This window comes from Hemicordylus capensis, chromosome 3, assembly GCF_027244095.1.
Source record: "Hemicordylus capensis ecotype Gifberg chromosome 3, rHemCap1.1.pri, whole genome shotgun sequence".
Taxonomy (NCBI): Eukaryota; Metazoa; Chordata; class Lepidosauria; order Squamata; family Cordylidae; genus Hemicordylus; species Hemicordylus capensis.
In genome coordinates this window covers 29265786-29293195 of record NC_069659.1, presented here as the reverse complement: position 1 = coordinate 29293195, position 27410 = coordinate 29265786, and the positions used below count along the sequence as shown (strand labels likewise).

The 27410-nt window shown below is 42.7% G+C and overlaps 1 protein-coding gene across 3 annotated transcripts in view; it reads left to right on the top strand.

Moving 5' to 3' along the window:
• GUCY1A2 (guanylate cyclase 1 soluble subunit alpha 2) overlaps positions 1 to 27410 on the top strand; it is a 237455-nt gene that overhangs the window by 98341 nt on the left and 111704 nt on the right. For all 3 annotated transcript variants that reach the window (XR_008319186.1, XM_053307939.1, XM_053307940.1), the window contains exon 5: positions 583 to 1068. Coding sequence is in view for 2 of the 3 variants with exons in the window: in XM_053307939.1 (XP_053163914.1) it covers positions 583 to 1068 (486 nt within the window). In the remaining variant the exon portion in view is untranslated. The remainder of the gene's footprint in view (positions 1 to 582; positions 1069 to 27410) is intronic.

Sequence of the window (27410 nt, the reverse complement as noted above, 5' to 3'; positions counted from 1 at the left end):
CTTTTGCTAAGCAGGGTCAGCCTTGGTTTGCATTTGAATGGGTGGCTACATGTGAGCACTGTCTGCTATCAAATATTTCCCTTGGGGGATAGGACCATAGCTCAGTGGTAGAGCATCTGCTTGCAAACAGAAGGTCCCAGGTTCATTCCCTCCAGGTAAGTCTGGGAAAGACTCTTGCTTGAAACCTTGGAAAATCACTGCCAGTCAGTGTAGACCAGGGATTCTCAACTTTGGGTCCCCAGATATTATTGGACTTCAACTCCCATAATCCCCAGCCAAAGGCCACTGGGCCTGGGGATTATGGGAGCTGAAGTCTAATAACATCTGGGGACCCAACGTTGAGAATCCCTGGTGAAAACAATACTGAGCTGGATGGACCAATGTTTTATGACTCAGTATACAGCAACTTCCTGTGTTCCTGCATTCCTGTTACTTAATGTTAATGATAAAAACTTGAACATGAATTCAAGCAAGCTGGAAAACTTTAGTTAAAATAACCAATTGCACCTCAGTAGGTTTGAGAGTTAACCCTAAGATCCAATCTTTCATAATTACTCTTTATTAAACTTTTGTACTTTGCAGGTGATGGAGATCAAAGGACAAATGATCTACGTTCCCGAATCAAACTGCATTTTGTTCTTGGGTTCCCCTTGTGTGGACAAGCTGGATGAATTGATGGGCCGCGGCCTTCACCTTTCAGACATACCTATCCACGATGCTACCCGTGATGTCATCCTCGTTGGGGAACAGGCCAAGGCCCAAGATGGCTTGAAGAAGCGGATGGACAAACTGAAGGCCACGTTAGAAAAAACGCACCAAGCTCTGGAAGAGGAGAAGAAGAAGACGGTGGATCTCCTTGTCTCCATCTTCCCAGAGGAAGTGGCTCAGCAGCTGTGGCAAGGAGAGCAAGTTCAGGCCAGGAAGTTTGATGACGTCACCATGCTCTTCTCGGACATTGTGGGCTTCACGGCAGTCTGTGCCCAGTGCACCCCCATGCAGGTGATCAGTATGCTCAACGAGCTCTACACACGTTTTGACCACCAGTGTGGATTCCTGGATATCTATAAGGTAACACACTCCAGCCCCCTACAGTCTTGTTAGAATCCTACAGAAGCCAGCTTGGTAAAGATATTTGTAATACGTTAGCCCTTGTAGGATGTTGATGAGAAGCTGCTTGTGGTGACTAGTAGTCCAAGGCAATTAAGTACTTGTTAGACATTAATAGGTTTAAACTGTTGGATTTGTTTTTATGTTCTCAGGTGTGTTTCTCGTGCTGCTTGTTAGCCCATTATTATGTGAAAGGATTTTTATGGTTTCCTCCCTTTTTTCCTTTCTAAATTTTCTTTGTTCTTATCCTTGTTTATATTATTTCATGCTGTAATTTTTTAAGTTGTTATAAAAATGCAAACAAATAAGAACCTGTTAGAGTAGAGTAAGAGAGAAAAAGAGAAGATAGTGTAGACACTTTGAGATTTTTTTTTTTTCAGTTGACTGCTGTCTCAGGATTCATTGACCAACATCCTAACTAACTGCATGTGCGGCCAAAGGAAGCATGTCTGTTGTGGATGTGCTTCTACTTCTGAAGTGTGGGTGCTTTCACACCACTAAGGCAATTTCTGTCAATTTCCCCTTCCCCCAGAAGCTTTCTGTGCAACATGCAGATATGTCCCTGAGGGCTGTGCAACCTCTAAAGAGACAAGCAGTGTTATTGTGGACAGCAGAAGAGCAAAACGTTTGAGTACATCAGTGTAGGGTGGGGCTTCAGAGTGCGCTCTTGTGTCCCCACTTTTTATAATGCCTGAGTAGGGCTATAGAGTTGACTTTGGGGTAGAACCTGGGGGATTTTGGCATGATGTGAAGTGATCTGATGTAATTGATGTTGAGATTGCTTCTCAGTCCATCATTGAGAAAAGATGGAGTGGGGGTGAGGCGAATAGCAGTCCCACTAAACTGGTGCATTTCTCTCTCCTCCTAAAGTCAATGTTGTTCCTTAACCATGTTTAAAAAGGTTTGCCTGTAATTGTCTTAGATGTCTAAAGAAAAAAAATCTCCTTGAAAAGAAAATCTAGGAAAACCGAAGTTCTGTGAATCACTTATTTGCAGATACAAATGTCCTGTATTATTAGTTCTTTTCTTCTGTTCTGGTCGCTTACTGCAGAAGAGGCATTCCCAGTGGTTCACTATCACTAATTTTGTTTGAGGCCAAATGTTTCACCATCCTTTGGGCTGAGACAGCTTTCAAACTTTTTGTGAGGCTGGTGTGGGCTGTAACAGCACTTTCTGTAGATACTGTTTAAGGTAAGCTTGGGAGCCATTTTGAACCTGTGTATTACTTTCCTATGAGGAAGCTAATAATTCTGAGATTGCAACAAATGTATTTGGCAAGGTGTTTCCTTTGGCATTTGTTTTTGTTTATTTTCTCCACTGGCTTGTCTTCCATGCTACTTGCTTAGCAAAAATTGAATGGAGGGTCGGGGCAGTTCTCTCTGGAGAAAGAGCATTTGAGACTTACAGTGAATGACATTCAGGCTAACAAAGTTTTGGTGTAGCAGCGCTGTGTTGGCATGGTGGGAGTGGAGTCATTCCAGCACTCTCTCCATCCCTCTGAAGCAGACTGGCTCCTGAAAATATGTCCCTGAGGATCACAAAGCCCTCAGGGACTTATTTTCAGGACTCACAGGGGACTTCAGAGGGAAGGGGAAAGTGAGAAATTCACCCCTACTCCTGTAATACCAGCATAGCCTTAGCAACACAAAGGCTTCCTTAGTCTGGCCCTCTAGCAGGGATTCCCAGATGCGGTTGGCTGCAGCTCCCAGCATTCCAAACTGCAATAGCCTTTGCTTGGGGATTATGAGATTTGTAGTCAACAACATCTGGGAATCCCCGTTAGAGGGAACACTGGTCTGAATGTGAGCCAGTGTCATCTTAGTGGGATACGAGAACAACCATTGTGCTAAATCTACAGCGATTTCAGCTCAGCCATCACAAAATCTAGTTAATTCCCAGCACAGAAAAATCCAATCAGTTTCTCCCCAAAACAGGTCTTAAAAATGCCTGTTTTCAGCCCCCACATCTTCCAGATGATTGTTACTTCCAAGCATGTTCCTGACAGCTTGCTGCAGATAATTTCTTGCTGCAAATTTCTTTCTGTCATGAATCCTCCTGCCTGTTAAGATCATCTGGGGAGGTCCAGTTATGACTACCACCGGCTCGTTTGGGGGCTACTCAGGACTGGACCTTCTCTGTGGCTGCCCCAGGACTCTGGAATGTGCTCCCTCTTAAAATAAGAGTTTCTCCATCTCTGGCTGTTTTTTAAAAGACCCTTAAGAAGCACCTGTTTTCTCAGGCTTTTAATTAATTTTAGTTGGTCTTATATCATCATTGTTGTAATCATTTTTTCCTGTTTGTATATTTGTTTATTATTTAACACATTTTAACACGTTTGTATACCGCCCAGAGCGCAAGTCTCTTGCGTTGTATTTTAAGTTATGTTTTCTGCCTGGGGATGCATGTTTCAGGCAGTATAGAAACAGGATAAATGAATACATAGGCACATAAAATAGTTGTCCATCAGTTCTCTTCCATTGCCCAATTCAGCCAGCAAGTTCAAGCTTGCTAGAGTTAAAAAGGAAATCCCCAGTGTGCTTGACAGAATAACATAATCATGAACCAACTGAAAGTAAGCATACCTTTCTTTTAGAATATCATCTTTAAAAAAAATAAGGAAAGAACAGTGACTGACATTCTGCGCAGTGAGATTTTGGCATTTGTAAGCTGCAGTTAGCAGACTGCAACACTGCTTCCATTGGAAACAATGGGAATTGCTCAACACAACAGCCTTAGGGCTGCCTTTTCAGTGCTCAGTAACCCCAGCAGCCTTCTGAGGTTTCACTGCATATAATATTGGCTGTTGTCACCTACTGTCCAGCCCAATGCAAGAGCTGATCACGGCAGGTGGAAGTGGAGGTGACAAAAATATCTAAGCCCTTATGAGATAAACCCGTTTTTCTAGCCCAAAGGGACACAGATTGCCCAATTTTGGGGGCGGGACTGGGGGGAAATCACAATCTAGCCTTCATCCCTGCTCTGTGCTGATGTTTAATTGCATTCTGTTCTAATGCATGTCCTCCTTCCCATACCGTATGGTGCTTTTGATTTCCCACTGAGCCTCGCTGCTCCATATTCATGCAGGGACTTTCTTGAACAGAGAACTGAAGCTTACAGTGCCGTGACTGCCAAGAGGGCAGGCCATCAGCTTTTCTCTCCCTGATAGGGATGGCCACATTTATCAGTGTTGACCCATCTGGACAAAACCATTGTAAGGAACTATTTGCTGTTATCCATCACTCTGCAGCCTTGTTTCCAGTGTCATGCTGTATTTCTTCAGCTTCTTCTGTCATCTGCTTGGTGCTGTGTTTTGTTTCTTAAGCAGTTGAGCAAGGCATTGTTTAACTCTGAAATCTAGCAGAGGAGTGGGGCCGTTATATTAGGATCACGCCAGGCTCCGAGGTGGTGAAACGGGAATCTCATGAACTCCCCTAGTGGGTTCCAGTAATAGGCATGAAAGAATTGAGACCTTGACATACTGGTGCGCATTTCTAAATGGGAGGAAAATCTGCAAAAACAGATGTTTGCCCAACACCTACTTGCTAGCTCTGTTCCCATCTCAGGCTATCTCAAGCTACAGTAGGTTAGTGCTTTAGTCCCCGTTGACGAAACTGTGGTGCAGATCAAGTGGATAGAAGTTTCCCTCCCTCTCTCGTAATATTGGAATCTGAGGTCATCCGTTGAAGCAAAATGCTGGGAGTTTCAAGACCAACACAATTAAGTACTTCTTTACACAGCATGTAGTTAAACTATGGAATTTGCTGCCACCAGATGTGGGGATGGCCGCCATCAATGGTTACTAGCCTGTATATTTCCATCAGGATCAGTGGGGGCATGGTCCTGTACACCAGATGCTCTAACAGGCTAAGGATGGAGAGCTCTTTCCTGGAGATTCACTCATCTGCAGTATCCACCACTCATTCCCTTTTCTCCACTTGTAGATGCCCTCCTTCCCCTGCTTGCAGGCTATTCCTGGTTGGCCACTGCATGAAGTGGGATGCTGGATTGGATGGGCTGATCCAGCAGGGCTTTTCTTATAGTCTTGTATTCTTAATGACTAAAGAAGGCAGAAAGTGGTTGGGATCCAAGGAAGCAGGCATGTACATCCATGTACTTTGGGGGGTTGTGTTTCTCGAGCAGTAGCACCCAGATTGCCACATGGACAACCACTTTTGAAGTTAAGGGGATTTCCAAAACTGTTTATGATAGGTGTGCTCTAGAGAGGTGCAGAACGCTTCGAGCCTGGAATGGCCTGCCTTGTAACAGGCCATTTGGAGTGTTCCAAGCCAAAATGGAATGCCCTTCAAATGAAGGGCTCATTGTGTTGGAACAACCATCTCAAACAGTTGTTCCAATTGAATGTTCCAGGTATTTTTTGAGCTGGTTGTTCCGATGGAACGAACCCTTCATTTGAAGGGCATTCCGTTTTGGCCTGGAACACTCCAAGACCCATTTTGAGACAGGCCATTCTGAGCTCAAAACATTCTGCACATCACTCGTCTGCTCTTTGGATCTCAGACATGAAAAGAACAGCTTTTGCTGGTGAGCACCCTTAAATTTTTTATCCTACCCTTCTTCTGAGGAGCTTAGGTTAACATGTACAAAATTATGCATGGAGCGGAGAGAGTGGACAGAGATAATTTTTTCTTCCTCCCTCTAGAATCATGGGCCATCCCATGAAACTGAAGGTTGGGAAACTGAACCAGACAAGTGGAAGTACTTTTTTACACAAAGCATAAGTGATCTATGGAATTCTTTGTCATGGGATGTGGTGATGGCCACTAGTTTGGATGGCTTTAAAAGGGGCATAGACAAATTCTTGGAGGATAGGTCTATCGATTTATTTATTTATTTATTTAATACATTTCTATACAGCTTCTGTGTAGCAGCTTCTGTGTAGCTGTGTAGGCTTCAAATGCAGTGGAGTATGAGAGTGACTCTTGGGACTGCCTGTGCTACTCCTGTTTGCCCCCCACCCAAATATAGAATAATTTCTGCAATCCTATGTCTATAGGTACACTCCTTCACCAGTATGCACCACCTGTGTGATCAGTCTGTTGCAAAACACAGGTGGGTTGACCACGTGAATGAGGCACGTTTGCATATGAATGTGCACGTAGGCACCAGCGCACACAACATGCTCAATCACCTGTGTGAACCAGCCTTATAAGAACTAGAAATACCTTTTTAAAAATCTGAAATCTGGAATACGTAGGAGTGCGTACTGCATATTCATATCTCCAACCACATGTTGGTACTCTAATGAAACAAATTATGAATCCTGATTATCTATCTAGGTCGCTGTGTCACTAAAGTATTTTTTTTTTAATTTCGTGAAATGAGACCATTATCTTATGTAAATAACTCTTATCTTCCAAAATGTGCTTTAAAACCGATATTTCCATAGAAAAATCCATTTCAGCTCCAAGGACAGCATTTCAGATATCGGTATGCCAGAGCAGAGTGATGTGTTTTATATACTGTGTCAAGAAAATATGAGTCACTGAAGAAAAATTATAAGCTGATGTGTGTGTGAAAGAGAAAGAGTGGGGTTCTGGGGGAGTGAGGGGGAGATATTGAGACCAAGGTTAAATAAGCAGACATGTTCAAATGCTGGTTTATAGGTCTTCTGGTAGTGGCTGACATGATGGAGGTGGTTCGCCTTTTAGTGTCCTGCTGCTAAATTACACATTAAAAGGCATCTAAAAATATACTTCCCTGATGTTTCTTTCCTATGCAAGTAATTGGTGTAGTTGCTATAGAGATATTAGATTACCACAAAGGAGATGGCTTGCGTGATAGCAAAGAGGAGGGGAGATCATTTATGAGCCACTATCCACGCCACTAAGAACAAAAGAAACCTAATGTGCTTGCCATGTTGGCAAGCAGAGTGGTATGTGCTTAAGCCTGGTCTGCCAGGGGACCTTGAAAACCACATCTCCAGCTCCATGGGGCAGTTCTGGAGCATTATGCTTACTTGCACTATAGCTTAGCTGATATCTCTCACTTTTTGTTTCAACACAAACATTTTCTGCATTGCCGAAAAATGCCACCTCTGTGTGATGATTTCTCCCAGCTCTCCTTGTGAAAATGTTGCTTTTTCATTGGCACTCCTGGCACTTCCTCTTAGTGATATCATCATGTAGAGGAATCTGATTACAAAGCGGCCTTCTACTTCTCCCGCGAATATTTATACACCGCTTTTCAACAAAAGGTCTCAAAGCGGTTTGCACAGAAAAATAAATAAGTAAATTAATAAGATGCTTCCCTGTCCCCAAAGGGCTCACAGTCAAAAAATAAACATAAGGTAGACACCAGCAAGAGCCGCTCGAAGGATGCTGTGCAGGGGCTGGATAGAGACAGTTGCTCTCTCCCTGCTGAATCTAAGGGTATTGCCACTTTGAAAGCTGCCCCTTTGCTCAGTTAGCAGGGCTGGGTTAATACTGAGTCAAACACTTGGTTCATCCAGCCTGGTGTGCTCTCCAAGATCTCAGAGAGAGCTGTGCTATTTGTGGGCCTTTTCGCTGGAAATGTCATGGATTGAACCTCAGACCTTCTGTGTACAAAGCAGAAGTTCTGTAACAGATCTACAGCTGCTTCTCTGTGCATTGATTGCCCTTCTTTCCCATGGCATACAGGCTTGCCTGGAAAATAGATTCTGTCCCTGTCACACTAAGAGCAAAAATTATCCTCCCAGGTCAGCAAGCTGAACCCTTATGGCTCTATCCATCCCCAGCACAGCATCCATCCAGTGGCTGTTGCTGGTGTCTGTTTTTTAGATTTGGAGCTTTTGGGGGGTCAGGGAGCATCTATCTATCTATCTATCTATCTATCTATCTATCTATCTATCTAAACCGCTTTGGGAACTTTTTTGTTGAAAAGCGGTATATATGTATTTGTCATATTCATGTTCGTAGAGCACTTTATTGGGTGGAACATTATTCCGTTCATGACATGAAACCGGATTTGGTGGGATCGGTCATGTGATTACTCTAGAACGAAATAAGAAGCAACAGCTGGGGTAAAAATAGTTCAGAAGGTGACAAAATCAAGGGAAACTCTGGCATCAGAAAGGATTTTCAGATGTTAATGATTTTTTGGGGGGGGGGAATTCTACTCCACTAAAATTATGATATTCTAAATGAAACTTTGGGACTGAAAGTTCAGCTCCCTTCTCAGCTGTGAAGTTTACTGATTGGCCTTGAGCAAGATATTCTCTCAGCTAATCTACCTCACAGGGTTGTTTGGACGTTACAGAGGGACGTGCAGTGGCCCCTATGCATGCCGCTCTAAGCTGTTTTAAAGGTGGGCAGGATGCAAATGTAATTAATAAGAAATAACAAGGTTTTACACTGTGGGTTCTTTCTCTTTATGTTTGGCAAGGCTTCTATGCTCTCAGCAGCTGCATGATCAGCAGATTTTCAACAGATATAGCAGACATGGAACTGCAATTATAACAAAAAAGAGCTTTATTTGTTGACTTGTCTATCCCTTGTGCATCTGTCAAAGGTACATACCATCATTGCTAAGTAAGGAAGTGGGGGCCTTACCCATGTCTGCATTGTTCTTTAAGAGAATTTTATGCATGATGGTAGCATGCAGAACCCATGTTTCTTCCATAAAATTAAGTAGATTGTGCATTTCAACCCTATGATACAAGTCCCATTGATTTCAGTCAGATTTACTCCTAAATTAGTACACATAAGTAAGCCACCGGCTGCAGTCGTAAGCACACTTACTAGGGAATGTTCCACTGAACTCGGTGAGACAGCTGTTTATTTTACACATAGGAACATAGGAAGCTGCCTTATACAGACCATTGGTCCATCTAGTTCAGCATTGTCTGCACTCACTGGCAGCAGCTTCTCCAAAGTTCCAGGCAGCCCTATTTGGAGATGCCAGAGATTGAGTCTCCCATCTGTGCGCTGACCATACCAAAACCTGCTTAGCTGCAGCAAGGTGGCTGTATTGTGTGCCCTTTGACCCAGCACATTGATAGGAGAGCTGGTCTTTTGGTAGCAAGCATGACTTGTCCCCTTAGCTAAGCAGGGTCTGCCCTGGTTGCATATGAATGGGTGACTTGATGTGTGAGCACTGTAAGATATTCCCCTCAGGGGATGGAGCCGCTCTGGGAAGAGCAGAATGTTCCAGGTTCCCTCCCTGGCATCTCCAAGATAGGGCTGAGAGAGAGATTCCTTCCTGCAACCTTGGAGAAGCCACTGCCAGTCTGTGAAGACAATACTGAGCTAGAAAGACCAATGGTCTGACTCAGTATATGGCAGCTTCCTATGTTCCTATGATATTTCAACTTCCCATATACATATTTCCAGGTCAGAAACCTATTTCTGATCACATATGTTTCTGTGTAAACATATTGGCGTGCAAGGCTTTTAAGGCTGCTGTCCTATGCACACTTGCTTAGAAGTGTTCAGTTATCTCATTAAGATCTATTTTATAGTTGTGAGCTGCCCTGAGCACTGCCCTGTGTACTGGAGGGGGTCTAAATATTTTAAATAAATAAATAAATAAGACTCACTTGTGAGTAAAAATGCTTAGGACCGCACCACATGATTCCTGAGTAAATTGCAATCAGGTGTTTCCTTTTATACAGTACAAGTTTTTAGACTGCCGATGCTGTAAAGTATTTTATTTTTATTTTTTTACTGGGGGAGGGATGATAAAATGTCATTTAATATCAGGTGGAGAGGGTACATGGTGAGAATTGATTGCTTCTTTCCATTCCCTTGAAAATAGCTGTCTATGGCTCAGTATGTTGTTCTCGTCAGAATTTCCCTTTATCCTAGGTACTCGGAGGCTTCCTGCCCTGACTGCTAAGCAGGAACCAGAGAAAGAAATAAGAGCTTTCCTGGATTTACCAGCATCATTACATGCTTGTTTTTTAAATGCCCTTAGGCCTGGTACGAGCAATTGCTTCATAATTAGACTCTTGGGGAAGGAATTCGGAGTTGTAGGAGAGGAAGGCCTTAGAAGAACACACTTGAAGCCGATGGATGAGTTGCCGCTTGGAATTCCTTCCTTGCCATTCACTTGGGAATGGTTTCCTACCCAGCTAGCTGCATACTGCTCATGTGGCCCATTTTGAAAAGCTGGTTCTTACACAAATGCTACAAGTGTGATGATACCCCCAAAAGTAGCTTGAGGCTTGTGCAAAGAAGGAAATTGTGAGAAAAGGAAGATTTAAGTGAGAAATAAGATAGGGAAGGGAATCCACGGTCAGTTTTTATTCTTCCTTCTTGCATCTGAGTCCGTAGTATTTTTGGACATTAGCCACTGTTTTGCAGACTTGTGATTTCCCTTAGCAGTTTATCCAAAAATTATTTCAAGAGTCTAGCTTAGAGGTCAAAATGTTCTATTTCACCACCACCCCACCACCCCTTTTAAATTCATGATTATCATGAAGAATATCCAGAAACTGCACCTAGTGCAAAATGCAGCAGCTAGTGTTCTATCTGGAGCTGCCCAGTGTGATCATATTGCATCTATTTAGAAAGAGCTGCACTGGTTACCAGTGTGTTTCCAGGTCCAATTCAAAGTGCTGTTTCTGACCTTTAAAGCCCTTAACGGTTTGGGCCCTAGATACCTGAGGGACTGCCTGCTCCCAAGGGTTACTGCCTGCTTGACGAGATCATCTGAGGGGGCTCTGCTTTGGGTGCCGACAATGAGGGAGGCTCGGTTGTCGTGCACGCGGGACAGGGCCTTCTCTGTTGCTGCCCCTAGACTTTGGAATGCTCTCCCAGTGGTCATTCATTCTTTGGACTCCATCACAGTTTTTAAAATGCTTGTTAAATTATTATTATTATTATTATTGTTGTTGTTGTTGTTGTTATATTTATTCGATTTCTATACCACCCTTCCAAAAATGGCTCAGGGCAGTTTACACAGAGAAATAATAAATAAATAAGATGGATCCTTGTCCCCAAAGGGCTCACAGTCTAAAAAGAAACATCAGATATGTTGGAAATTCTCTGTGGTGAGAGAATCCCTTTTCAATATAGCAGAGTGCACAGAGGCACAAACACAGCGGATTTAGTTATGCATGCATGTGTGCTAAGAGTAAAGTAACTTGGAGCCAATTGCTAGTTTCAAATCAATATAAAAGGCATTTATTAAGGAACTCCATTCTAGATAGGAAAGTGAGGATTTAGGATCTCTAATCTATCTATCTAAATGGATGCAGATGGATTCACCATCTTCTCTGCACATATGGTGCAGGGCAAGAGACTTGCCATGTTGCAAGGTCAACAGCCAGGTAGCAAGAGAGAGAAGGAGGAAGGAAGTTGAATCCCCTAAGATTAGCAATCTACATTTCAAAGGGATAGCATCAGAGCAGCAGGAAGTGATGACCAAATGTCTTTGACCTTCTAGCCCTCTGACTTACTAGTCTGTCCTCCACTGTCTGAGGCAAAGAGACAGCGCAAAGTCCTTTCCTTCCAACACCCCCTCTCGTTGTCTCGTGACTCAGTTCACAATATTCATTTTCTCTCTCAGCTTTTCAAAGCAGGGTCTTGGTAGTGGCTTAGTGAGTAAGTCTGCGAGCATTTCATTTGTCGGGCAGTAGAGCAACTTGATTAGTCCATCTTTCTGCAGACTTCTCACTACATGGTACTTCACATCAATATGTCTGGTACTCCTCTTTACATCTTCTTGTTTGGAGAGTTGAATGCAGCTTTGGTTGTCTTCATACACTGGTATGGGCTGTGGTACATCTGTACCTAGGTCCTTCAGTAGTTGACACAGCCATTGTATCTCGTGACAGCCCTGTGCAGCTGATAAATATTCCGCTTCAGTGGTTGATGATGCTACTATGTCTTGTTTTCTGCTTGACCAGCTTATCGCTCCATCTCCATAGAAAATTATGTGACCACTGGTGGATTTCCTGTCTGTTATATCTCCACCCCAGTCTGCATCTACGTATGCTTCTAGTTTTGGTTCACTATTAGCTGGCAGCTTGAGCTTAAAGTGTGCAGTACCCTTTAGGTACCTAACAAGTCTTTTCATTGCATTCCAGTCCTTGACTGTTGGTGATGCAGTCTTTCTACAAAGTAAACCAACTGCTGTACTAATATCTGGCCTAGTGAGTGTACTAATGTATAAAAGCTTACCCAATGCTTCACGATATCTATGGTTGTCAGATAGTGGCTCAGTTTGATCTTCTTGCTTTATGTAGTTCACTTCCATTGGAGTTGGTGTAGGATTTGCATTTTCCAGTCTGAGCAAGTTTATCAAGTCTTTAATTTTCTGTTCTTGGTTGATCAGGAAACTTCCATCTTTCTCTCTTTGTACTTGAATGCCCAAGTAGTGTGCAATGTTGCCAAGTTGCTTGACTTCCACTTCTTTGTTCAGATGATCCATTATTTCCTTGCTGTCATCTGGATTTTCATAGGCAAAAATCAAATCATCAACATACGCCAAAATGTAAGTCCATTTCCCATCTCTGCATCTCGTGTATAGGCAGGGATCAGCTTCACTTCTTTTGAAGTTTGCTTGAAGCAGCATATCATTCAGTTTTATATTCCATGCTCTGGCAGCTTGTTTTAAACCATAAATGCTCTTTTGCAGTTTGCATACATAGTCCTCTTTGCCTTCCTGTAAGAAACCTGGTGGTTGTTGCATGTAAATGTCCTCTTCCAGTTCACCATGCAAGAATGCAGTTTTCACGTCTAGGTGCTCAACATGCATTCCTTTGCTAGCAGCAATACTTAACAGAGTCCTTACTGTGGTATGTTTAACCACTGGTGCAAAGGTTTCATCATAATCTTCTCCATATTTTTGTGAATATCCTTTTGCTACTAATCTGGCTTTGTAGCGCTGAATCTCACCATCAGCATCATGTTTGAGTTTGAAAACCCATTTGCAGCCAATAACTTTTCTTCCTTGTGGTAACTTAGTAAGAGTCCAGGTTTTGTTTTTCTGTAGAGCCTCAAGCTCTTCAATTGCAGCCTGTTTCCACTTCTGGGCTTCTGGTTGTGGTAGCTGGGATATTTCCTCCCATGATGAAGGTTCTGGTTGTTCCGCTGTTCTTGCGAGGTAGGACAGCCTCGGAGCTGGAACACCTCTGTTTGAGCGCGTTGATCGCCTCACCTCACCCTCTGTGGTCTCTTCTATCACCTCAGGTGCGTCTGGTGGATCGCTGGGGGTCTCTGTGTCAAGTGTGGTTGGATCTGGATCTGCTGTCTCCTCCTCCTCCTCAGTTCCTCTGAGATCAGGAAGCATAATCCAGTCATCAGGGTGCTTGGTCTGGTTGCTTGCTTCAGTGTAGGCCCCCTCTGAAGGTGTAGCTCTTTCATCCTCTTCAAAACACACTGCTCTGCTTATGGTTATCCTGTTGGTGTCAGGATCCAGAATTCTGTAGGCTTTGGATTGTGCTGCGTAGCCTACAAAAATCCCTTTTGTGGCCCTAGGCCCTAACTTAGTCCTTTTTTCCTTTGGGATGTATGAGTAAGCCGTGCTTCCAAAGACACGCAGGTGCGTCAGGGACGGCTTATGACCATGCCAAAGTTCATAAGGTGTTGTTTCAATAGGTTTTGTGTTCATTCTGTTGTGTATGTATGTAGCAGTCATGATGCCTTCTCCCCAGAATTTCTGTGGGAGGTGTGCGTCAGCAAGCATGCATCTTACCATGTCCAGTAGAGTTCTGTTCATTCTTTCTGCGATTCCATTTTGGGGCGGGCAGTAAGGCACCGTAGTTTGATGCACAATTCCATGTTCTCTTAAGAACTGCTGTGTAGCATTGGACATGTATTCTCCTCCATTGTCTGTGCGCAGGATCTTTGGCTTCGAGCCAAATTTGTTGCTTGCCATCGCCACATATTGTTTTAATTTCTCCAGCATCTCTGATTTTTCCTTCAGTAAATAAACACACGTGTATCTTGAGAAATCATCTGTTATAGTTAGAAAATATTTATGATTACCTATGGTTGCTGGTAGTGGTCCAGATATGTCACTGTGGATCAGATCCAAGGGTCCTTTCGTCTTCCTTTCACTCTGCTTTGGGAATGGCTTGTTTACTGCTTTGAACTCGAGACAAGAAACACAGTTAGTTACAGTGTCACATGGTACAAAATCAATGCCATTAGCTAATCCCTGTTCCTTCATGTTTTGAATTGATTCAAAACTTCTGTGTCCTAGTCTTCTGTGCCATAATTGTAAGCAGTTTCCATGCTGACACAACTTGGCTAGGTTCATTACATTAGGCTGGTATGCCTCAGGTCTGGACTGGGCTGGTCTTTCTCTGTCTGTAAATTGCTCTTCCACATGATAAAGACCTTGAAATTCCGAGCCCACAAGGCAAACTTTTCCATTCTGGGTAACAACACATTGTCCATTTTTAATATACAATTCACAGCCTTGTTGCTCTAGCTTGGATATTGAAATCAAGGAGCTTGAGAATTCAGGGATATACAAAACATCTCTCAGAAAAAATGGTTTAACAGATCCATCCAGCAATTTGCAATATAAAATTCCTTCGCCCTTTTTCTTTGCTTTAATTGTAGTATTATTGCCCAAATAAACAGTCTCTTCAGGAATATCAAACAGTTCAGTATAGAAACTTAGATTTTTAGAAATATGGACAGATGACCCAGAATCTAAAATCAGCTTTTCATTATTTTTCATTAAATTAACACTATAGTTCTTGTTGAAATGTCTGTCTGTATACTTGGAATCTCTATTTTCATTCTCCTTTGTTTGACTGATATTCCCAGACCTCCTGGTCTGATTCTTGGGACAATGCGCCACCCGGTGGCCAAATTCGTTACACAGGAAACACCTGAAGGCTTTGTTTCCAGCTGACCTCATTTCAGCACTGGCGGTCATGTGACCTCTCTCTCTGGGCTGAGTTTCTCTTGTGTAATCTGCTCTCTTTGTATGCAAATGTGAGGTGCCCATGCGGTTCCCTCTTGCAGCATTTCCTCCAGCATTCCCTCCCCATCTCGGGTTACGTCTGGAATGATCAATTGTTGCTTTAAGAGCAAAGTTGCTAGCCAGTTCACTTTCATAGCGTGAGTTTAAAAGGTTTCTTCGGTTTGCCTCCGAAGACAATGTTTCTACAGCCTTATCAAAGTTTAGATTGGTGTGGGTTTCCAATTGCCCAATTATAGTGCTATAGGAAGCAGGCAAGCTCAAGAACAGAGTCTCCAGCTTTTGACTCTCTGTAAATTCCTCTCCTGCTTGTCTAAATTGAAAAAAGAAATCTTCCAAAGTCCCAATAAAAGTAGAGAAACAGTCCCCATCTTTATATTGGAGATCTTGCAATTTTCGGCGTAAATTAAACGTGTATGCCCATCCTTTCCTCATATGCATAGAATCTAGCTTGTTTAGCATCTCCTTTGAGGTTCCAAGATCACAAATAGCATAAAGGAAAGTTTTACTCACGGAAGCTGCAATCATCGCTTGTGATTTTCGGTCCTTAATTAGCCAGAGTTCCTTCTCCTTTTTCTCAGCGTCCGAGGTTCCATCTGGCGGGGGGTCTTCCTCAGTAACTTGGTGGAGTCCCTCTGCTTTCAGTGCAATCTTCAGTCGAGTCTTCCATTCCAAGTAATTATCCGCTTCCAGGATGGTAAGCCTGAGTTTTCCCTCCAGGTATGCAGCCATGCTCACCGGCTCCAAAAGGCAGTTGCTGTAGATTAGCAATTCAAAGTGTCCACGCTAGATCTCAATGGATCTCCTGGAACAAACCTAACTATCTAGTTGCAGCACACGCAGCTCAAAATACTGCTCCCATAACTGGCTGGGGCCCATAACCTGTTGGAAATTCTCTGTGGTGAGAGAATCCCTTTTCAATATAGCAGAGTGCACAGAGGCACAAACACAGCGGATTTAGTTATGCATGCATGTGTGCTAAGAGTAAAGTAACTTGGAGCCAATTGCTAGTTTCAAATCAATATAAAAGGCATTTATTAAGGAACTCCATTCTAGATAGGAAAGTGAGGATTTAGGATCTCTAATCTATCTATCTAAATGGATGCAGATGGATTCACCATCTTCTCTGCACATATGGTGCAGGGCAAGAGACTTGCCATGTTGCAAGGTCAACAGCCAGGTAGCAAGAGAGAGAAGGAGGAAGGAAGTTGAATCCCCTAAGATTAGCAATCTACATTTCAAAGGGATAGCATCAGAGCAGCAGGAAGTGATGACCAAATGTCTTTGACCTTCTAGCCCTCTGACTTACTAGTCTGTCCTCCACTGTCTGAGGCAAAGAGACAGCGCAAAGTCCTTTCCTTCCAACAAGATAGACACCAGCAACAGTCACTGGAGGTGACAGTTACTCTCCCCCTGCCCAATAAAGAGAATCACCGCATTAAAAGGTGCCTCTTTGCCAAGTTAGCTTTTTATCCAGGCCTTTACATGATTGTTTTTATTGCTGCTTCTGTGAGTTTTAACCAAGTATAGTTTTTATGTTTGTATTTTTATATTTTAAATCAGATTTGTTTCATTTTTCTAGCTTAATATTTTAATTGTCATTTTAATTGAATTTTTTAACTTTTGTAAACCGCCTTGAGATTGTTTTTAATGAAAGGCGGTATATAAATTTAACTCATATAGGAACATAAGAAGCTGCCTTATACAAAGTCAGGCCATTGGTCCATCTAGCTCAGTATTCTCTGCATGACTGGCAGAGGCTCTGCAAGGTTTCATGTGAGAGTCACAGGAACTAAATAAAAATAAATAAAAATAGCTCAGTGGGAGAACATCTACTTTGCATACAGAAGGACCCAGGTCCAATCCCTGGCATGCCCAGGAAGGTCTGAGAGAGACTCTCACATGAAACCTTGCAGAGCCCCTGCCAGTCATCCAGAGAATACTGAGCTAGATGGACCAATGGCCTGACTTTGTATAAGGCAGCTTCCTATGTTCCTATATGAGTTTTTAAAGGGATTAACTAATTGATTTTATCAACACGTTAATAAAAACAAACTCTGAAGGAGAGAAAAAAATACTTCATTTTTAGATGTTGCACATATGTTTACTAGGAGCATCAAGTAAGAGGCATTCTACCTTGTGTGAGATAAGGGGGAAATCCTTCTTGTAAGACAGCAAGTACTTTTTTCCCCCCTTCAAACTACTGGCTGATATATAGAGCAAGGATGCATGGATGCAGCAAGAGAGCAGCCTAATAGAACATCCCAACTAACTGTGCCAGGGCAGCAGGGAAGTGGCGGTTTTTGATGCCCTCCCCTTCCCCAGGAAGTCCATTGTGTCACCTGAAAATATGTCCCTGAGGGTTGCACCACTCTGGGAAGAGCATCCAGCCACTCTGAGCCACTCTGGGAAGAGCATCCAGATTCCAAGTTCCCTCCCGGGCTGAGAGAGATTCCTGCCTGCAACCTTGGAGAAGCCACTGGCGGTCTGTGTAGACAACACTGAGCTAGATGGACCTATGATCTGGGCCAGTATATGGCAGCTTCCTATGTTCCTATGCTTTGTATGCGTAGAGTCCCAGGTTCCCTCCCTGGTAGGATGGGGAAAGACTCCTGCCTGAAACCTTTGAGAGCCTCTGCCAGTCAGTGTAGATGAGGGGCAGGCAACCTTGTCTCTCCCTCTAGCTGCTCTTGTACTAGAACTCTAATCATCCCCAGCCTCAGTACTGGGCTAAGTGGATCAAGGATCTGACTCAGTATAAGCAGCTTCCTGTGTTCCTCTGATAAAAATTAAAATAGAGCCAGCCTGTCTCCTTTCCACGCTCACTAAGTACCTCCAGGGATCAGGGGATGGTGGCAAGATAAGGACCCAAATGACCGCCGAAGTCAATTGGTCCGTTCCGCCATGGCTGTTGTGGTCTGCAGTTCAGTTTGGGATTGAAGCTTCAGTGGCCTGATTGGGCCAAATTTCCTCCTAATCGATCAGCCACCAAAGCTTTGCACAGCTGTACTTTTTACATGAGGGGAAAAAGCAAGCCTGCCAGGGCCAGTGATGTGATTAAAACCACACACAATTTGCCCCTTAGTGGCACAGACCCATGAAATTCAATCAGACTCTCGTGCTAACAACTCACTGACAGGAGCAAGAGCCATTTGGCATTCTGTCCAGGGGCAAACTCAGGTTCCGGATATATAAATGACAGGAGATCCAACAAATCCTGGCTCCCTGGTGAGTTGCTGTATTAGAATATGAGTGATGACAAACATGTATTTGCTGCATTCACACTTTACATTTCGTATTTATATTTTTACGGGTATATAAAGCATCTTAGGAGGACTCCTGTATCGCATCATGCATCAAAGTGGTTTGTAGTACAAGAAGCCAGTAGCAGCACAGAATGCAGCGTATGCATCTGTAGCCAAATGCTGATCTCTAATCCACACAGACGGAAAATGGGTGTAGCTTTCTGTTCGTGTGGCCAGGCATGCTTTCCTGAGCCTTTAACTGCATATAAGTATAGCTAAGTGCGGCAGAGAATATAATTAGAACTGACTGAGCCCGAGAATATGAAGTATAAATTAGTATGAATGGCTATAAAAGAGAAAATGGATAAAACAGTATGAAGTTTTAGTTTCTGTGAGTTTAATTGCTTGTGACTAACCGCTGATTTGTATGGCATAAATGCTCCCCGAAGCCGTTCTCATGACTGGACGCCCATGGCATGTAGAAATGTGTGAGATATGAGATCACATCAAGCTGATTGGTTTATATGAGTGATGTTCAACTTGTGATGCTCCAAGCCAAATGCAGAGGACTGGCCGTGAATTATTATTATTTATTCTTTATATTTTTTACATTTTATATCCTGCTCTTCCTCCAAGTTGCCCAGAGCAGTGTTCTACGTGCTTAAGTTTCTCCTCACAACAACCCTGTGAAGTAGGTTAGGCTGAGAGAGAAGTGACTGGCCCAGAGTCACCCAGCAAGTCTCATGGCTGAATGGGGATTTGAACTCGGGTCTCCCTGGTCCTAGTCTAGCACTCTAACCACTACACCACGCTGGCTCTGAACTATGGCCCTATATTATGGCCCCCACAGGGGAAAAAGCCTGCCCTGCAAAAATTGACCTTCCCCCCCTTCTCCCAGCTTGCCCAACCTGTAGAGCTGCAGCCTGCAGGAACCATGCGCAGGCTAGCCTGCTATCCAAAGGCTCTGCCACAGCTCCCTTTCCCCAGATCGACTCTCCGCTGTTCAGTGGGTAGGGGGGGCTTCCAAGGGTTCTCTGCTGGAGCAAGCCTCCCTGAAGGTCTCTCAGTTTCCTGAAGCTCTCCAGCCAGAAGGCAGAGTGGCCAGCGCTGGCTGCCCACCGGAGTGCTGCACACACCGTCTGCCTTCCCTGCCCTACTACCCTGGACTGTGCTGAGAGCTTGTGCCTTCCTCTTCCTTCTCAGAGCCAGCAGTGAAAGGTATGGGATTTCCCTTTTTTCACAGTTCCTCACCCCCTTGTATATTTTTGGAATTGCTTCCTATTGATATTGGGCACAGATATAGGGCAGGATGGGAGGGCTCTGAATATTGAAATTGAAATGGAAGGACAAATTGCTTATTTTTAATATATATATTTTTTTGATTTTTAAAAAAGTATTTTAAACAAGTCCCATAAGTGGCTTGTTTCATGGCAGAAAATTGCAGAAACTTCTGAACTGAAGCCCCCTCAACCCCCGGACCATCCTTCCACCCCCATGTGGAGGAATCTCCCCTTTGCCTTCATAAAAAAGTGTAAAATCGCCCTACTTTTTGCCCCACCCTTTAGATCACCTGGAATGACTTGGCATAGGGCTCTTATATCAGGCACAGATATAGGGCAGGATGGGAGAGCTCTGAATGTTGAAACTGAAATGGTTTGGACAAATTGTGTGTGTGTGTGTGTGTGTGTATAATTTTTTTCTTAAAATATATAAAAAAAGTCCTATGAGTGGCTTGTTTCATTACTTTTAATAAATTTTCCTACTGCAGTACAGCTGCCGGAGAGAGTTCTCTCTATCCATAGAGTACTTCACAACTAGTGAAAGTAGGGCTAACTGTAAACATCTAAATAAACTTTATTTATTTTATTTGTACATGCACTGTGCTCAAGCTGGTTTGCAATCCAGAATGTGAGTGAGAATTGTGAAGCAAGGGGTATGTGTTGTGCTTGTAACTTTTCCCCCTTACAAATGAACGATATCACTAAGCTCATTGGACGTGTCCAAAAAACTCACTCACTTACACTATTTACACAGTATGTCATCAGTCACTATGATTTTGTAATCATACAGAATATTAATCCCCCCCCGCAAATGCTGATTCACCCCCAATCCTGCACCCTGGATGGCCCTAGGCCTACTAGGGATTCAATAATCACACACACACACTCCCCACACCCCACCGCCTGCCTGGGATTTCAACAGTACAGTTATCAAGCACTTGGCAAGCCACAGTAAATGTCTGTGCACAATCAGTTGTGCAGGCCTTGCCTTAAATGGGTAGGAGGATCTTTTTTTCTTTTTTGCAAAATCAAGAAGCCATCCAGTTGTAAAAAAATAAAAATAAATAAAAATCCTAGGACTGTCTCGAACTATCTGACCTCCTGACTAATGTTGTGTGCATGCAGTCAAAAGAAGCACATGTGCAGCAGCTGTGCTCCTGCTTCTACAGCAAGGGTGCTCACATGCAGGGGCATTTTCCACCAATCTTCCCTTCCCCTCAAAGTGCTCTGTGCAACCCACAGATGTGTCCCTGAGGGTTGCACAGCCCTCAGGGTCACATTTGTGGCTTGCAATCCAGGGGAGATGGGGAGGGGGATTTGCATAAACACACTGCATAATCAGGAATGCAGCTGCTGCACACATTTCTTTTGGCTGAATGGGCACAGCATTAGGATATCAGCTGCCATTTTCAAACTGCTTCAAATGCAACTCTCTCTCTCTTTTTTAATTTAACTCTGAGAGTTGATGGAGCTTCAGCTTGCCTGTCCTTGTATCTAATCTGTTTTAGGTAATCCCAGATAGACAGTCAATCAGAAATGTCCACTCCACTCCCCGGAATAGCTTTCGTTTATCTAATCAACTCTAAATCTATTCTGAGATGTTGAAAATTCCCTCTTTTCTCCTTTGCTTGTGCATCCAGACTTTTCTCTCGATTTATTCTCTCCGCCTTTTCAGTTTTTCCTTATATTTAATTCATAACACATTTTGAGACAGAATATAAAAGCAGTACATGAAAAAATGAATCTTACAGTTATCACCCATTTTAAATGAAAGCAGTAATACTGAGGAGTACTTATAACTCAGTCTTAAATACATACACTTGGAAGCAAGTCCCATTTATTTTAGTGGCACTTTCTTTCAATTAAGAGTGCTTAAGATTACATCCTTTTAGTACCAAAGAGAAATAGAAGGTGTATGGATGTTTGTTTTGATTTTTTTTTTAAAAAAATGAAAAGTATTATCAGGAGCTATGATCAGAAGTGAAAGAGTACCAAGAGGGAGAGGCCAATTAACCCTTTCTTTTCCTGCTATCTGTCACCAATGCTTTTTAATACCTACATGAAACCACTAGGTGAGAGGTCATCAGGAGATTTGGTGCAGGGTGTTATCAGTATGCTGATGACACTCAGATCTATTTCTCCTTGTCATCATTATCATCAGGAAATGGCACTCGTTTCCCAAATGCCTGTCCACAGGCAGTAATGGGCTGGATGAGGGACAACAAATTGAAACTTAATCCAAGCAAGTGCTCATTGTGGGGGATTGGAATTTGAGGGATGAGTTAGAGTTTTCTGTGCTGGATGGAGTTACACTCCCACAGAAGGAACAGATATGCATCTTGGGAGTGCTCTTGGATCCAGGCCAAACCCTGGTATCTCAGGTGAAGGCTATGGCCAGGAACACTTTCCATCAGCTTCAGCTGATTCCACAGCTGTGTCCATTCCTTGAAGAGGACAACCTCAAAACAGTGGTGCATCAGCTGGTAACCTCCAGGCCCGAATTGCAATGTGCTCTATGTGGGGCTGCCTTTGTACATAGTTCAGAAGCTTCAGTTAGTTCGAAATGCAGCAGCCAGACTGGTCACTGGGGTAATCTGGAGAGACCATATTATGCCTGTTTTGAAACAGCTGCACTGGCTGCCGATACATTTCCAGGCAAAATACAAAGTGCTGGTTATTATCTTTAAAGCTCTGAAGGGCATAGGTCTGGGTTACCTTAGAGAGCGCCTTCTTCTTTATGATCCCCTTCGCACATTGAGGTCATCTGGAGAGGTCCATCTCCAGTTACCACCGGTATATCTGGTGGCAACTCCGAACCAGGCCTTCTCTGCAGCTGATCCTGGGCTGTGGAATGCACTCCCGGCAGAAATTCATTGTTTGAGCTCATTGTTGGCCTTCAAGAGAGCCTGAAAACGTATTTGTTTGGCCTGGCCTTCCAGGATTTTTAAATCGTTCTTAAATGTTTTGAACTGATTTTTAACTTTTTTAAAAATTTGTTTTTATATTGTTTTAAGCTGATGGTTTTAAATGGTTGTTTGTTGCTTTTGATTGTTGTACACTGCCCAGAGCCTTTGGATGGATAATGCGGTATAGAAAAGTAATAAATAAATTCTTTTCCCAGGAAGCTCTCTGTGCCACCCCAAAATATGTCCCTGAGAACTGTGCAGCCTTCAGGGACTTATTTTTGGATGGCACAGAAGGCTTCCTGTGGAAGGAGAGGGATCAGATTTGCCCCTGCCCCTCTGCCCCGGTGCAGTTAAATGGGACGTTCTTCTAGGTTGCTCCCTCGCTGCACCACTGAATCCTTGTTGTCAGCCAGTGTTTCCCAGACCCTTGATATCTGGTACATAGCTCTTTTTTCTGGATTAAAAATAGAGGCACACCTCACTCATACACTCAAGACTTATTCGCATTACGTCCAGTGCATGTACAGTCTGTGCCGAGTGTCCATATATACAGTGATTCACACGTTATATTCAATGCACGTACAATAGTGCCCTTCCTATCTCTACCCTAGTTAGAGTGCCTCCAATTTACTGTGGATAGAGAAGGATGGACAGCCAATACCCCAGGCTCAAATTAATTTCCCAAAGGGTGATGGCAGTACAAATATAAAGTGAGCACAAGTCCTACCGGTGCCGAGTCACTCCTCCTTTCTGCAAGCCCCTTGCCTGCTTTTAGCTGAAAAGAGGAGAAAAAAATAATACAGGAGAGGGAATTGAGGGGGTAATTTTATCAGCAGTCTCCTGTGAAGGCGAAAGAAAAAGCTGACATCCTGCCAGAGTGCAGTGTACAGTTTGAGTGGCAGGGAAGCAGAGGTGCAGCAGCATCAAACAATGGTCATGTCTGTGAAGCCATCAGGCATCAAGGTTATCTTAAGAAACAAGATCACAACATGTAGAACTTTTCTGTGGAGGTTGGTTCCTTCTCTCTCCCATTAACTCTCCGCAACTCACTGACCTTTTTCTAAAAAATGTTCCTATACTTCCCCTTGTTAATATTACAACTATTTGAATGCCGTTCCTAAGCTGTCTCCTCAGCAAATCAGAGAAGTGGGGCTGGTTCCTCACTGCCCTCGCTTTAATTTCTGCAAACAATTTAGCACATTTGTCTGACTGGAATTCAAAGAAAGTATGGATATAGCAGCACCTCCACCTAATGGTGCAGTGGGGAAGTAACTTGACTAGCAAGCCAGAGGTTGCTGGTTTGAATCCCCGCTAGTATGTTTCCCAGACTATGGGAAACACCTATATCGGGCAGCAGCGATATATAAGATGCTGAAAGGCATCATCTCATACTGCAGGGGAGATGGCAATGGTAAACCCCTCCTGTATTCTACCAAAAACATCCACAGGGCTTTGTGGTCGCCAGGAGTCGACACCAACTCGACAGCACAACTTTACCTTTTTACCATTACTAGCATGCTAGGGAATTTGATATGCGCACAGAGCCATAGATTACTGATACCCATACACCAAGCTTTGACAGATTCATTCATTCATTCATTGCTCAAATTTGTAGACTGCCCCAAAATTCCATCTCTGGATGGTTTACAACAACATAAAACAAATTAAAAATGAAAACCTTAAAACTATTTGAAATCACAATCATGTTAAAAACACTTTGGTGAAAAACTAAGTGTTTGTTGATTGATTGATTGATTGATTGAATTTATATACTGCCTAATATAAAATCCCAAGGCGGTTTATGAAATTAAAAACATAATACAAACTACAAATATTTAAAATTCATAAAAAGATAAAAATCATGATAGATAGACACATGACAATTCAAAAATGAGATTCCTAAGAACTTTTAAAAAGGTGACAGAGATCGGGAGGCTCTTATTTCGCTATTGCTCCCCCAAGACTCTGGAATGCACTCCTGGCTGAATGTCTTTAGATCTGGGAGTTAGCCTAAAGTATTAGGAGCCAGACAAAAAGACTTGTCAAAATTACTGGACTTAATGATGGACATTTTATTTGTGTGTTTCTTGTATTTTTTAACTTCCCCAAAGTTTTAAGTTAAAGTTTTTTAACTTTAACTTAAGTGGTTTACAATAAATAACAATCAGTTAATCTACATCGGGGAGGGCAAATGAGCTTCACTTTATCCCCTTCACAAGTGAGATATTTAGAACAGAAACAGGATGGCTTGCGTCAAATAAGGATTTTTATTAAACAGCTCTACTTCTGGATATACTAGTCTCAACACTACAGTTTAGTTTCTAGGCACCATTTCTCCCCGATGCCTGCAATTTGTCGAGTCCTGACAAAGTTTAATAGAAAAGGCTTGAAATGTTAGATATTTGTACTTAAGTGTCAGAATATGTGGCATCAAACTCCTATTATAATGGAGCCTGGTATTCTAGCACAGAGCAAACCTAGACTCATGTGGGGAGAAATGTTGGGATGTGGGAGTCACGCTACTTTTCCAAGCTGGTGTGTGGGGAGAGGGCACATCCAGTAGCAGCTAGGAACATAGATCTGTGCATAAAGAATGAAAATTTCATGTATTGGGGTATGTTTGGCTATATGAATAGATATACTATATGTGTATAGCATGTCTGTGTGTGTTCATAAGGAGAAACATAGTTAGTGGTTTTATGGCTGCGTTCACATGGCCCCAGTGATCCTGGTTAAAGAATTAACTAGGATAGCAGAGCCCTGCAGAGATGATTGTGGGAACTCAGAATTTCCGGGAAATCCTGGTCAAACCAGTGTGGTTAATGCACATTTAACTAGCATAGATAACCAGTATCTGAAACATATACCACATAAGCTTGGAGCTAGGATATTTTCTTCAGTTCCACTTTAATCAGACAAAAGGATAGTAAAGGCAATTTTAAAAAAAAAAAACACTTTTCATAACCTTTGTAGCATCAAATAGCCCCATGTATCTCAATGACATGATTCTCATAATAGCCTCATAAAGACACTCACCAAAAGTTCTTATAAGAGTACCTATATGATAATGGAGAACAAGTAGCTTAACACTATATGATCTGCAGAAAGACCCGTATTAAGTAAAAATCCATCTTGAGTAACAATGTTTGAAAGATTGTTACACGGATTGTAAGTCAGTGGACGTTAAAGAGCCATATGCAGCAACAGAAAGCACTGTAGAAACAAAACTGGGAGGGGGGAATCAATATCTGTGCTTGTGAATAACTAACAAGCCACGGGTTTTTTATCTGACTGAAATAACTGTTAGTGATAGAGTTGTACTGCTATGATCTTGATCTCTCTCAAGCTCTCGCTCTTTCATATGAAAATATCCCATATGGCTGTTTACTTGGATCCAGGATATTCTGAAGTGAAGCTGTGTAGAGGCTCCAAGAAACCTATTGAAGGCAGGAAAGGAAAGATGTGAGAGGGGGGAGGATGAATGAATGGAGCTCCCATCAACATGATTTCAAAGGGATAGATATAGAGATGGAGGGAAGATAAGATCCCTGGAACTTCCTACATTCCTGCCCCCAACTACTTGTGGGGCAGATCACAAAGAAAGTGTCACCCTTACAAGGAGATGGGAGGCTCATAAGCCTCTGTCTCCAGCAATGTGGACAGCTCTCCCTAGTTTTAAAACAGTGATGTCAGAATGTTCATTATCTCTCCAACCCATAAGACTGTAGCAGAAGAAAAGGAATTTACCACACTTAGAATCACAGAATCATAGAGGAGACCTTGTAAATATTTTCCTACAACCCTATCCAAAGCAGGATATTCAAGACCTGCTCCAAGCCCTGTTTGATGCAGGGAATCCAAAGCTAGAACATCTCCAACAGAAGGCTGTCCAGCTTCTGCTTGAAGAACTTCAATGAGGGAGAACCCACCACCTTCTTTAGTAATTAGTTCCTTGGTTGAATTGTTCTTACCCTTAAGTTTCTCCTTAATCTCATCCACCAGCTCTTCCCTATTGCTTAGGATCAAGTGAAAGGTAGTTGATACCCTTGGTCCTTGCTCTGCCTTCTGGAAGAAGAAATTGTCATGTCAGGACTTGGCTGGAGATTCGCTGCTAAGCAAAGTTTGTCTCCCAGCAGATATCAGTGTAGCTGAAATTCCCTATTACTGCTAATGTTTGCTTCGTTGAAGCATCTGTAATTTGTTTCAGGAAAACATTATCCTCTCCTTGGTATGACAGTTGCAGTAGACTCCAACAGTGTTTTCCTTCTCCATTTATTTTTACCCAGGTGTTCTCCTTTGGGCTATTGTGTTCAGTCTCTTGGATTTATGTGCAGGTGTATACATTTTAGTCATATGACACTATTCCTTTTTGTTGCATATATTCTTCTTGAAAAAGTTCTGTGTTTCAGTTGTTACGTTCTGATGCTAGGAGTCACCCCACCAGTAAGGGGGGAGTAAATGGAGGGCATCAAAAATTACCCACTGCACCAGTGCAATTATTTGGGAAGTTTTGTTAGACTTCTCTCTCACTACTCCGGTGTTACTTGCTCTCTATGTCTGCCACTATAAAATCTGAAAATAAAACTTCAGAGACATGGCACTTCAGATTTGGATTTTCTGATATCTGAAATCCGAAAACAGATCTGGGAACTCAAAATGCAGCATTTGTTAAATTTGCTACCTGAAATCAAATTGCCATTTCATTCCACTGGAATGGAAAACCTTTGCTTTTTTGACCAGAAGAGACTAAATTACTGGAGTTTTTGCATTCTCCCCCCACCAACACAATTGTTTCTTTTTTGAATCCATGTTTATTGCTAATCTTTTTGACGTGGGTGTAATTTAAGCTCAGTTTAAGAGCGGGAGAAAGAGAGAGAGAGAGATGTGCTTTTTCATTGTAAAAAATAGTGATGAGTGATCAGCTGCAACAGTTTTAATCCAAATTGTCAATTAAGCTTTTACAGGGAGCCTGCTGTGAGAGGCTGGGCTGC